Here is an 11,687-nt window from a genome sequence, read left to right on the forward strand (position 1 = left end):
ATGTCACATTTTTATGAAATGATATTAAAATATATTAATGATGCAACATAAAGAGCTAGGCTTAAAAAATTCACACATTGTAATCACAGAGGTTAGTGTGGTGCCCTGTATCAAATGAAAAATACTGCTTTTATTTTGACATGTCTGTTGCGTAACCCGGATGTACTTTAGAGTAGCTTAGCCAGTTAGCTACCAAGCGTTGTACGCATGCAAACAAAACGGCGGCAGACGGTATTTGTCTATAAATACTTATTACATTTACAAATAAATGTCCACAATGTACCAGAAAATGCAGCAAACCTTAGTTAGACTTTCCTGTGGCCACATCAACTTTTAATCAGCTACAGACAGGAAGTTTTGGTTTATAATGTACTTGAGTGTATCGATATTCCTCGTTCAAATGTGTATATACTCCTGCCTAAGTTTTTACTTTATTTTTAATTTAACCTTTATTCAATCAAAAAAGTTATTTAAACTTATTCTTGAATACAAAGGCGACCTGGCAATAGGCAAAAAAGCTTTTGAAGGAAGAGGAAAGTGAATACCATATCAAGGTTTTGCTTTAGTTGAGTAAACGTTGGAAAACCGCTTAAATGTGACGCTGACTGATGTCCCCCTTTCAGGTGACAGAAACCTGGATGCTGATATCTTGCAGAGGAGATCACATGTGGCCTCCTGCTCCCATCTAATGTGATCCTCTCCAGCTCTGAAGTCCAGTGACTCTGAAACCATGTCCAGCCAGACTGGAGTAACACCCTCCCTGCGCTTCGGCCAGGTAGTCATTGGACCCCCGGGTTCAGGAAAAACCACTTACTGTCAGGGGATGCAGGAGTTCCTGACTAATCTGGGACGCAAGGTGGTTGTGGTGAACATGGACCCTGCCAATGAAGGACTACCGTACAGCTGTGCGGTGGATATCTCAGAGCTGGTCACCCTGGATGATGTCATGGAGGGTCTGAAGCTTGGGCCCAACGGTGGGCTCCTCTACTGTATGGACTATGTTGAGGCAAATCTGGACTGGTTAGAGAGCAAGCTGAAACTGCACGGTGACTGTTACTTTTTGTTTGACTGTCCTGGACAAGTGGAGCTCTATACCCACCAGAGTTCAGTCAAAAACATATTCTCACAGCTCGCCAAGTGGAATTTTAGGGTAAGCTTCATAAATATTCATGGTTGGAAATAATGTTCCCTGAGCCCTAAACGGATAATTTATTTATAAAGTCATTATGATTGTATGAGGGGTCGACAGATTATTGGCCGATGATTGGGACCGATATTTGGCATTTTGCCCATTATCCGTATTGGTATTTTATTTTAATGATCGCTGATAAAATTAATGACAGTGTCAACATGGGAGGAACTTTTACTTTGTAGGAGCTCAGCTATTTTTATTTGCTCATTTTTTTTCATTTAAATAGTCACTTTTTTTTCAAAGTTGCTGGGAACTTACAGTATATAATGTTGAAAGTTTCAGTTTTGGTTGAACATTTGCAAAATGCATTTAAACAAAGTTCTGTGTTGGAATTTGTTATATTTCAAATTCTTTGACAGAAAGATTTTCATTTTTAATGTAAATGTATATATCGGTTCTCAATATCGGCTCTTGGTCTCATAAACTACTAATAATCGGTACTGGCCCTGAAAAACCGACATCGTTCGACCTCTAGGAAGTCCAGCATTAACATAGTAAAGACTGAAGGTTTTATGACTGTCTCTCTCCCACACGTTCTTGCTTCTTTAAGCTCACAGCAGTGCACCTCGTGGACTCTCACTACTGTGCTGACCCAGCCAAGTTCATCAGTGTTCTGTGTACCTCACTGTCCACCATGCTGCATGTAGAGCTTCCACACGTCAACATCCTCTCCAAGATGGACTTGATTGAGCAGTATGGCAAACTGGGTAAGTTGAGGGCTGTCGTTTCTAACAAAACAAACATTAACACACTCAAAAACATTACAAACGAGGACAGATGATCCTAACCTTCTCAAAAAATACACCAGTGAAAATTATTTAGAAACTGTTGTGTACTTTAGTAATAATTTCATGTACTATTGTAACATTTTTCCTGTGTTGTATTCTTGTATACAGCCTTCAACCTTGATTTCTACACAGAGGTCATGGACCTGACCTACCTTCTTGATCACCTGGCTGCAGACCCCTTTTTTAAAAAATTCCACCATCTAAATGAAAAGTTGGCAGAGGTCATACAAGATTACAGCCTCGTCTCCTTTGTGCCCCTCAATGTACAGGTATCGCTATTTCTTGTTTTATATTTCAAAGACTGAAACTCAGGCTCGATGGATTTTATACTGCAGGTGGTACATGCTGGCCTGTAGGACTTAACATTCCTATAATCCCACTGAAATGTGTTTTAATAAATTAAAAGTAGATCACTGGAGTTTCCTGATTCAGAAATAACTTAGGTGGCTCAAGCTAATATAGAGGCCTAATGCACGTGGCTGTCATCAACCTTCTGCGTTTAAATTATGAGAGTTATGAAATGTTAATAGGTCAAATGTTGTACCAGCCTGTAGTTATTTCATGTATGTAACATTTTCTCTAACAACTCTGGTTTTAAGCTCTGCAGCCATGCTGTAAAACCGAAAAAGAAAAACGTTTCTCTTGATCTGACTGTCGATGCATCTGACCAGGCATTGGGTGTTGTTGGTTACTTGCTGCAGGAAAGTTAATACAGAACTAGAGTATAATGCACTTGGCAACACACAAAGCTCACAAAAACAAAATACTATTCCTTTGTGACTACAAAATGTCAAGTCTGCTTTGAGCTAAATCCAAAACCAACAGATCTACGGCTCTTCTCATTTCTCTGTTTTGTGCCTCCTTGTCTCCTCCATCCTCCTGCTTTTGACCTGGAAATCGATCCAAGCGAAACATCTTGAAGGATGTTCCTAAAATGCATTTTAGGAAAGAGGAGGGTTGTTGGAGGAGCAATGAATGAGGATACTTAAGTGCATCCCTTGTGGAAGTTTTTTGGCATGAGGGACGTTTGAAAGAGGTGTTACACACAGCTGATGTAGCTGTGCTTAACATCATTATTAATTGACGTTGCTTTAAAATGACGGCGCCGAACCATAAATGTCTCCTTTTTTTTTTTTTTTATTTATTTATTTTTTTAAACGGCTGTTTCGTCAAGTCCTCCTGTGTCTTCTTTGCGTCCTCTGCCGGCATCTAAGGTGGGAGGGACTAAGATGCAAAAAGAAGAGTAGAAGAACTGAGAAATGAGAAGAGAGGCTAATGAAGCCTGACCAACAATATCAAACATGGCATGTACGTGTACACAAATGAAGCCCTGAAGGCTCAGTTTCTGTGTGGCACAGAGTGACTCCCGAACTTCAGAGTAAACATTTGACTCACTTTATGTTGTGACTGAAAGCAGATTGACACCTAATAGTAATTCATGTTCCTCTTATGTGATATTTATTTCTATTTGATGAAGCAAGGCCACTGAGAGACGTGTGGACAGTATAACAATAATTCCTTCATTATATTTTTGTGGATGGGTCCAAAGAGGGTTTAATATCCAAGTAGAACTGGTCTGAACAAGTTGGACTCTTTCATTAATTCACCTATGCCAAACTGGCTACCGTCCAAGAAATTTCTTAAAAACACTCGCAACACATTTAATCTTTTCAGCAGGTAACTCATGAATCATTTTTAGCATTTGAAATTGAGCACTGGATCAATTTTCCGCAGATGGATTGGACTGTTAAAACGGAGTGGGCTGTCTGCACACTGTATATGTTGCCGGGCATTATTTCTTTATGGAGACTGATACGATCCTGTGTTTGCACCCAGAGACGAGAGTCTAGACCACTCTGCCATTGCTGCGCACAGGACTAGTAATTTATACAAATGGCAGGTTGGCACTATTGTTTCCATCACGGCGAAAACTCCGCCTTAATGAATTTCTGTGTTTTCTACCACCTTGAAGTTAAACAGCCGGTCGTTACCGTGGTTACCAATGGCACTTAAACACAGAATATTTAAAAGAGCAACAACACTTTTGACCTTGAGAAGGACACGATACTAAACTCTGAGCATCAGTGTAAATTGGCATATTATGGCTTATCCAAAAATACTAAACCATGATAAACATGCTCAAAGTCCGAACAGGCTGCACTGCCTTATGTTATTAGGCAGACCACATATTGCTCATGTGGTAGATCTGCCTGGTAGGAAAATAAAGGAAAAGATAGTGAGGAAATATGGAACAAGTCATATCTAACACTGACTTGTCATATAATTTTGAAATGATATAAACCAGAAATTCAGTTACCTTTAAACAGCAGCACATTATAAAGGTTTCAGTGAGTTTTTTCAGCAAATCTTTAAAGGATAACTTCGATCATTTTCAACCTGGACTCTGTTTTCCAATGTTTTTGTGTCCAGATGACTAATAGAGAACAATTTTTGAAATTGGTTCTGTACTGAACGCTATAGCTGGCAGCTGCAAAGCATGCTCCAATGTAACCACTCAGGGCATTTGTGCACCGTCAGTTAACTTCCACTTAAAGTGCTTGTTTTTGCACTGACAGGCTCAGATTGTTATTCTAAGTGTATGACCACATTATGGAAAGGATCCCTACAGAGGTGGACCTTTTTTGGTCAAGAATACGTTTCTGATTGTTTAAACAGAAGCGTTGGACCAGTTGGACCCCCGGAGGCATCCTGATCAGATGCCCGAACCACCAGACTCTGTTTAATCTAATAGTAACTTTGGTGTGTATAGATCCAGGATATTTTCACATCTAACTGGGTGAATTAAGGGTTTATTTTTACCAAACCATAAGTTGTGGTTGTTGGAACATGGGAGAGACGAACTTTTGCGAGTTCCATTTTGTTTCTGTCGACTTGAAGGAAGTGTGTTTTACGATGATTCATTTAATGTTTATTTAAATGGTGTCTGCTGGATGTGGTGATGGCGATGGTGATTTCAGGGCTGTTTCTTGTTAAACACAAAGGATCTTACTCTTTAACAAAAAGGTTTATATCCGTAGGGATCCTTTCCATTAAGCTGTCAGTCACTTACAATAACAATCTGAGCCTGTCAGTGGCAAAAGTATTCATACATTCATGGTACACAAATGCCCTCAGTGGTTACAATGCATTCAGTTTCTCACCGCCAGCTGCAGCCCTCTTGCTCAATCCTGGAGCAATATCAAAAACTGTTGTCTCCATTAGTCACTTCGACAGAAAAACGTGGTAAAATAGAGTCCAGGTTGAGAAATACTGAAGTTACCCTTTAACCATAAGGAAGTGTCAGAGAATTTTAACGGAAAAAACCCTGATCTCAAATTTTCTCTTTTCTGTTTCCAGGACAGAGAGAGCATGATTCAGGTCTTACGAGCAGTGGACAAAGCCAATGGCTACTGCTTTGGAGACCTAGAGGAGAGGAATCTGCAGGCCATGATGTCAGCTGCTGTGGGGGCAGACTTCCAGTTCGACTCGTATCCTTTCCTAATCACTATGGTGACTCACTGTGACTCATCTGGTTAAAAATGAAACCTTAGGATATATGAGAGGTGGCTCAAACGCTGAATACCAAAGTGTTCAGAATGACTTGGGATAAATTGTGCTGAAAAGTCACCTGAATCTCACCATATGCAGGTTGATAATGTGTTATTTTATCTTTTCCTTAACTGTACTCCAGTACTCTTGGAGTGCAAGAGCGGTATGTTGAAACCAGTGGAAAGACTGTGGAGGAGGAAATGATGGATCTGTAAATTGAGAAGCCCAAATAAAAGGACAAAACCGGTTGCCTTTTTAGCATCAGTATAGCAGGGGAGTCTTGGCAACATCCATCTCACTTGGCCTGAATTCTGAGGCTCTCTACAAAAGCGGTGGAGAGATAGGAACTAAATTTGGGTGCTGTAGATGCTTCAAGGTTGCACCACACCTCGTAAAAATCACAATGAGGACGACTGAAGAGAGTAAATGCACAGCTTCTCTTCAGTTACTAATGAGAGCAGAGTGACTTAATGTGTTCGTCAAAAGGAAACCTTCACTAAATGCCAATACATTTACATTCAAAATATATATAAATGTTTAGGCCCCAATTTTCTGTTTTGTTAGATGTTTGTGGTCCCCATATTTTTATAGAAAATTTCCATGGGAAGGCATTGTGGGAAAGTCATATTTATCCTAAAACAGTTAAGTGACTGCAATTAATCAAACATAGTTGTAAATCTTCTCTACGGGAATGAATGAACTAAAAAATAAAAGATTCATGTTGATACTCTTTGCTGCTCATTTTAGATTATTGCTGCATAAATTAAATTACAAAAGAGTGCTCTGTTTTGTTTTAGAATTGGATAAGTATGGCAAAGATTATACAGAGGACTTTCCTCCTGCCATATGCATATATTAGTGTTGAGTGCGTCTGACAGTAAGATACAGAGAACAGACAGTGTATTTGCCTTGATATGCAGTGGAATATAATGGAACTTGACAGTCGGCAGTGCCTCAGAGATGAGAGTGAAATTTGAGCGTTTGTGTGCAGTGGATGGGTAAATATTAACATGAACGCTACGTATTTCATGTTTAAAGAACAAATTAAAATATCTGTAGGTTAAAGAAACTAAGCAGGTTAAGAACCAGCCAATTAGATTTCTAAGCTTTAAGAAATATTAGAACAAATGTTATACAAAATACCACAATATTTCACCTTTTTAAAAAACACACATATACTGTGACTGCATAGGTGTTTTTTGGATGTAGAAAGTATATAATGTGAATGTGTGTCACATAATAGTGTCTGTTGAAGGGGCATATGGTTGCTTATTGTAAAGTCTTTTTGATGACTGCTGGAGGATGACCTTACAGATGTTTTTCATGATTGTTTAGAGTTTGAAGATACAAGTCAAATTTCTGTGAAAATGGACAATAAAGTATCATCTTTATCTTATCTTAGTATAGGTTGCCAGGTGGCCCACCAACCATTTTCTAATTCAGAATGAAAATAAATTGATTCACATTTAGATTTGTTTTCTTTTGTACTTTGAATGTAAGTAAGGTGTCGGATTACATTTAAAAAATCATATAAATAGAGCTTAGCCTGGTCCAAGCTAATCCCTGAATGTCCTCAGATCCTAGAAACACCTCTGCGTATAGCAGACATCAAAAGCTTGAAAACAGGCAATTCATTTATTGTATATATTGATTAAAAAGTTTGTTTATTAACTGGCTCCTGGCCTGCCATCACTTAGAAAAAGTGGCTCCTGGGCAAAGAAAGTTGTTGTTATCACCGGTACCGGCTATACTGCTATATTTTTTATAGCAGAATTATACATATGCAGAGCTCCCTGTTCAGTACAAATGGATAATGTGCAACATGTTTGGTAAAATCCAGTGTATCTAAAGAAATCCCAGGGTACTTTATAATAATAATATGTTTGCATAATGTCCATAAAGCAATGTTTAACAAAGACAAAGTGAATCGAAAACATCATCAGAAGTAGAAATGACTTTGGCCAAGAGCGAGTCCTTGCATTTTGGGCCTCTCTTCTGTCCAGCAGATGGCACATGAGCTTGCAAATCCTTCTCCAAAATCCACAAAAGTCTGCTCCGTCTTTTCCCAGCAGCTAGAGCAGAAAAATTAAGTCAGGCGGGGAGAGGAAGCTACATTAAATCTGTTTCTGCACAACTGGCCCTGTGTCTGGTCTCTGGGATGGAAGACCCTCTTGTCTTTTTAAAAAGCAACTAAAAACTCTCTTTTTAACTTGGAGTGGATTACTTTTCTTCCACTGCTGTGCTCTTTCTCTACTGTGAATTTAAAAACCCAACACCCGCAATAAAAAATGCTCCTCCAGCATTAAAACACAAAGTCTAGACACCCCTCACATACGCATATTAAACACGAGGCTTCGTGTGAGCGCTGCTGCCTCTCATGCAGCGCTGTAGTCAGTCTAAAATAAAGCGTGATCCACTTTGCGAGCTCGCACTGATGTGGGAAATCACATTAACCCTGTGTGGTATGATGTGGCTGTGAAATTATATGTGCCTGCAAAGCTCTGTGCTCTCCGTGCATTAGGGGGGTGTGTCAGGCAGAATGTTAAATTGTGTTCCGATGTTTGTACATGTGATCAAGTATGCCTTCTCACTGGTACTTCCTGCCTTTTTTTCCTCCCCTATAAGCCCCCTAGAGGTAGATGTGTGTGTGTGTGTGTGTGTGTGTGTGTGTGTGTGTGTGTGTGTGTGTGTGTGTGTGTGTGTGAGAGAGAGAGAGAGAGGTAGACAGTTTCTGTGTGTCGAGAGTGAGAAAAGAAACCCACTTACACCCCAAAATCTGAATTTTACTCAACACCCAATCGAAACATTAAACGCCCCATAAACCTTAAGATACATTTGCATTTCATTCTATTAAATGATTATTTAAAAAAAACTCTCTCAGCCACGCGCGCGCGCGCGCGCGCACACACACACACACACACACACACATTTCTCATTACCACAAATGCTGTGCACACACCCTTTGTGGAAGCCAAAAATGTCTGCTTCATTTGACTGAGGAGAGGAGGGGGACAAATGCTCCATTTTTCTAATTGTTGGGAGACTTTGAAACTGTTCATGCATCCTCTGTCTGGTAGATAAGGCCTGTTTTTTTTTCTGTACGGCGCAGTTCAATGTTAGTAGGGTGAGAGAGAGAGCTGGAGCCTGTGCACCCATCCCCCCACACTCAGCAGAGGAGTGTTTCTGCTGGAGTGAGAGACAGACAGAGAGGAGAGGAGAGGGGGTGGTAGAGGAGAGCAGAGCAGGCAGGGGAGGGAAGAAGAGGGAATGTGCATTGGTAGTCTCGTTTGCTGCAAGGCTTCCTCCTTCTACTCTGGAAAAACCTGTGTGTGTTGCCTTTGCTTGCCTAAATACCACTCAGAAACACTAAACTACAGTGTACAAAGGCAGATTTCTTTTTTTTTTTTTTTAAATTTACTTTTTAATAGCATTTAGCATTAAACACACACCATGCATAGTCCTACATCAGACATCCATGCCTGTCACAAATCCCATAGCAGTCTTTTTAGAGGTACACCCACAAAGGAGAAAAAAGACAATAAAAAGAGAAGACAGTTAGGGAGTGATCTTGTCTTTACAATGTAATTGGTGATTTGTGAGAATAAAATTAGGCTTTTTTTTGTGGTCATTCTCGAAGTATATATCCAAAAAATAACTCCCAAGTAGTATAGCACATTTGAAAACATTAAGTAGGGCTTTAAGTATCTCTCCAATAGTCTTAAATAACAGAACAGTCCCAAAAATGTGGTAGTGGTTTGCATTTTGGTTTCTCCATCAAACGGGGGTTCCTAACATAGTGGGATTTCAAAAATATACATGTACATATACATATTTGAAGATATTTTATTTCCTTTTTTCAAGGAAGAATTTGTGTTTGTGTGTGTGTGTGTGTGTGTGTGTGTGTGTAAGCCAGGTTAAATTAACTCCTTTCATTTAATACCTTGCAGTGTGTGCAGTAAATTTGCAGAATAGCATCCACATCATGCACTTGAAAAATCATATATTTCATAAATTAATTAGCTCCCCACTGCGCTGATCACTCACGAAATTCACCATGCATATTAATTTTTTTTGTCATGCACAGCCTCTTTAAAGGTTGCTTTAAAGTACATAGGTCTTATTTTATTCATTTTTATTTAACCTTTATCTAACCAACAGAAAAACCCTCTTCAGATTAAAAAGTGTCCTGGCCAAGACAGTCAGCAACATAAGTTACAAACAGACAACACAGTACAAAATTATAATATTTAACTCCAAAGGAATTATCAGAAAACACAAAAGAGTACAAAATAAAGGTACTACAAGCAAGAACTAAAATGTATCTTAATATATTTTATAAATGAACCATAAAAACAAGAAAAAGTGGAAGACCAGCACCCTGACAGTGGCAACAGTGCTTTGAAATGAAATAAATGAACCAACAAGTGCAGTTTTAAGTCTTTCTGCAGAAGATTCCACATATATGGAGCTGCATACATAAAGGCTCTTTTGCCAAACTCCCTATGCACCCTAAGTGTAGACAATAACAACAAGCTTTATAAACAGAGCATAGCCATTTTCAGTTCTGTGCCTAATGTTGACTCATAAATATGCTGGAAGTAGGCCAAGAACAGCTTTGTAAATAAGAGAATGCCAATGAAAAAGTCAGCACAGTTTTAATGACCCAAATGTACATGATACAGTGATGAGTAAGGGCCATACAAATACTAATGAATCCTAATGCACCGTCAAACACAGAGTCCAGACTGTACAAACACTGGGAGGGTGTATTCATATATAATACACACCCATAATCAAGCACATTCAAAAATATTGCACAGACCAGCCCTTTTTTTGAAAGAAAATCAAAAATAAAAGCACAGTTTGAACTTAAGCTTTTTTACAAGTGTGTGGCTTAAAAGAAAGACAATTATCCAATACAGTGCGCAGGTATTTATAAGATTAAATACACTCAGTGCTCTTGTTTAGATGTGTAACAAAAGTAAATATATATTTTAAAGACATATATACATACATACATATATATATACATACACACACACACACACACACACACACACACACACACATATATATATATATATATGAGGGGGAGAAAGAGAGATAGAAGGTAGATTTATTAGTAATTTTTAAAACAAAGTTTAAAAAACCAAATTACAATTATGGGCTATATCTCCTAATCATTGAATTCAGATGTTTCATTCAGTCCCATTGCCACATGTGTATAAAATCTGGATGAATGGGCAAAAATTCCCATAGACACACTCCAAAATCTTGTATAAAGCCTTCCCAGAAGAGTGGGAGCTGTTATAGCTACAAAGGAGGGACCAACTCCTATGGATTTAGAATGGGATGGCATAAAAGCTCCTGTAGGTGTAATGTGTAGGTGGCCCAATACTTTTGTCATATATTTATATATATATATGAGACAGAATCAAATACAAAACACATAAACATATAAAAAAATATAGGTTACAATACAACTACAATTACACCAAGCCAAGGGGTACAAGGAAAATAACCAAGGTTAACAAGGCTTCAAGGCTTCAATAGATTAAATTTTAATAAGATTTAATAGCGTCCATATATTCATTGAGTTCATTTGTGAATAAAGGAGAGAATGGTTTATAACCACTGAATTTTCATTTGTGGATGTGATATTTAGCAAATAAAGATTTATTATAAAACATTTTCCTAAATTTCTCCATCTCAAAATCAAACACACCGAAGACAAAATCTGTGACACAAAAAGAAAAATTGGCAATGAAATATGTTTGGATAAACATTAGAGTGTCTGACCAAATTGTCTTTGTATGAGGATAATTCCAAAATAATCATGAAGCAGTTTCATTTGATAATTATTATTATTATTATTTTTTAATCTCTTAAGGAAACATTTTGCTAGGTAGAATCTGTGAATTAATTTAAATGTAACTCAACTCACTTTATTAGGATGAAAATACTTGAGAGAAAAAGACCACACTTTTCTCTCAGGCACATTCTTGATTATATGCTTCCAAAATGGGATTATGTAATGAGCTGTGACAATGCATTTATATTGTATGAACATTTTTTTCATGTAAAGAAAATATTCCACCTATGGGTACAAAAGACAATTTGGTTGTAAGAGAGGAACAAAAGTCCAATAAGGCCAGGAT

At 38.2% G+C, this 11,687-nt stretch overlaps 1 protein-coding gene across 1 annotated transcript; it reads left to right on the forward strand.

Moving 5' to 3' along the window:
- The first annotated feature begins 180 nt into the window (after positions 1–180).
- On the forward strand, positions 181–6,259 carry gpn2 (GPN-loop GTPase 2). Its single transcript, XM_042490163.1, has 6 exons — positions 181–231; positions 624–1,150; positions 1,743–1,899; positions 2,089–2,249; positions 5,338–5,468; positions 5,672–6,259. Exons 2-6 carry the CDS (start codon positions 731–733, stop codon positions 5,742–5,744), a joined length of 942 nt encoding a protein of 313 aa, XP_042346097.1. The 5' UTR covers positions 181–231; positions 624–730; the 3' UTR covers positions 5,745–6,259.
- Positions 6,260–11,687: the final 5,428 nt, after the last annotated feature.

This window comes from Plectropomus leopardus, chromosome 7 (assembly GCF_008729295.1).
Source record: "Plectropomus leopardus isolate mb chromosome 7, YSFRI_Pleo_2.0, whole genome shotgun sequence".
Lineage (NCBI taxonomy): Eukaryota > Metazoa > Chordata > Actinopteri > Perciformes > Serranidae > Plectropomus > Plectropomus leopardus.

Excerpts from the sequence above, each read along its gene's own strand:
- gpn2 (XM_042490163.1), top strand. The coding sequence starts at position 731 with ATGTCCAGCCAGACTGGAGTAACACCCTCCCTGCGCTTCGGCCAGGTA. Across the intron at positions 1,151-1,742 it reads TCGCCAAGTGGAATTTTAGG|CTCACAGCAGTGCACCTCGT; the intron begins GTAAGCTTCATA and ends TGCTTCTTTAAG. Across the intron at positions 5,469-5,671 it reads GCAGACTTCCAGTTCGACTC|TACTCTTGGAGTGCAAGAGC; the intron begins GTATCCTTTCCT and ends ACTGTACTCCAG.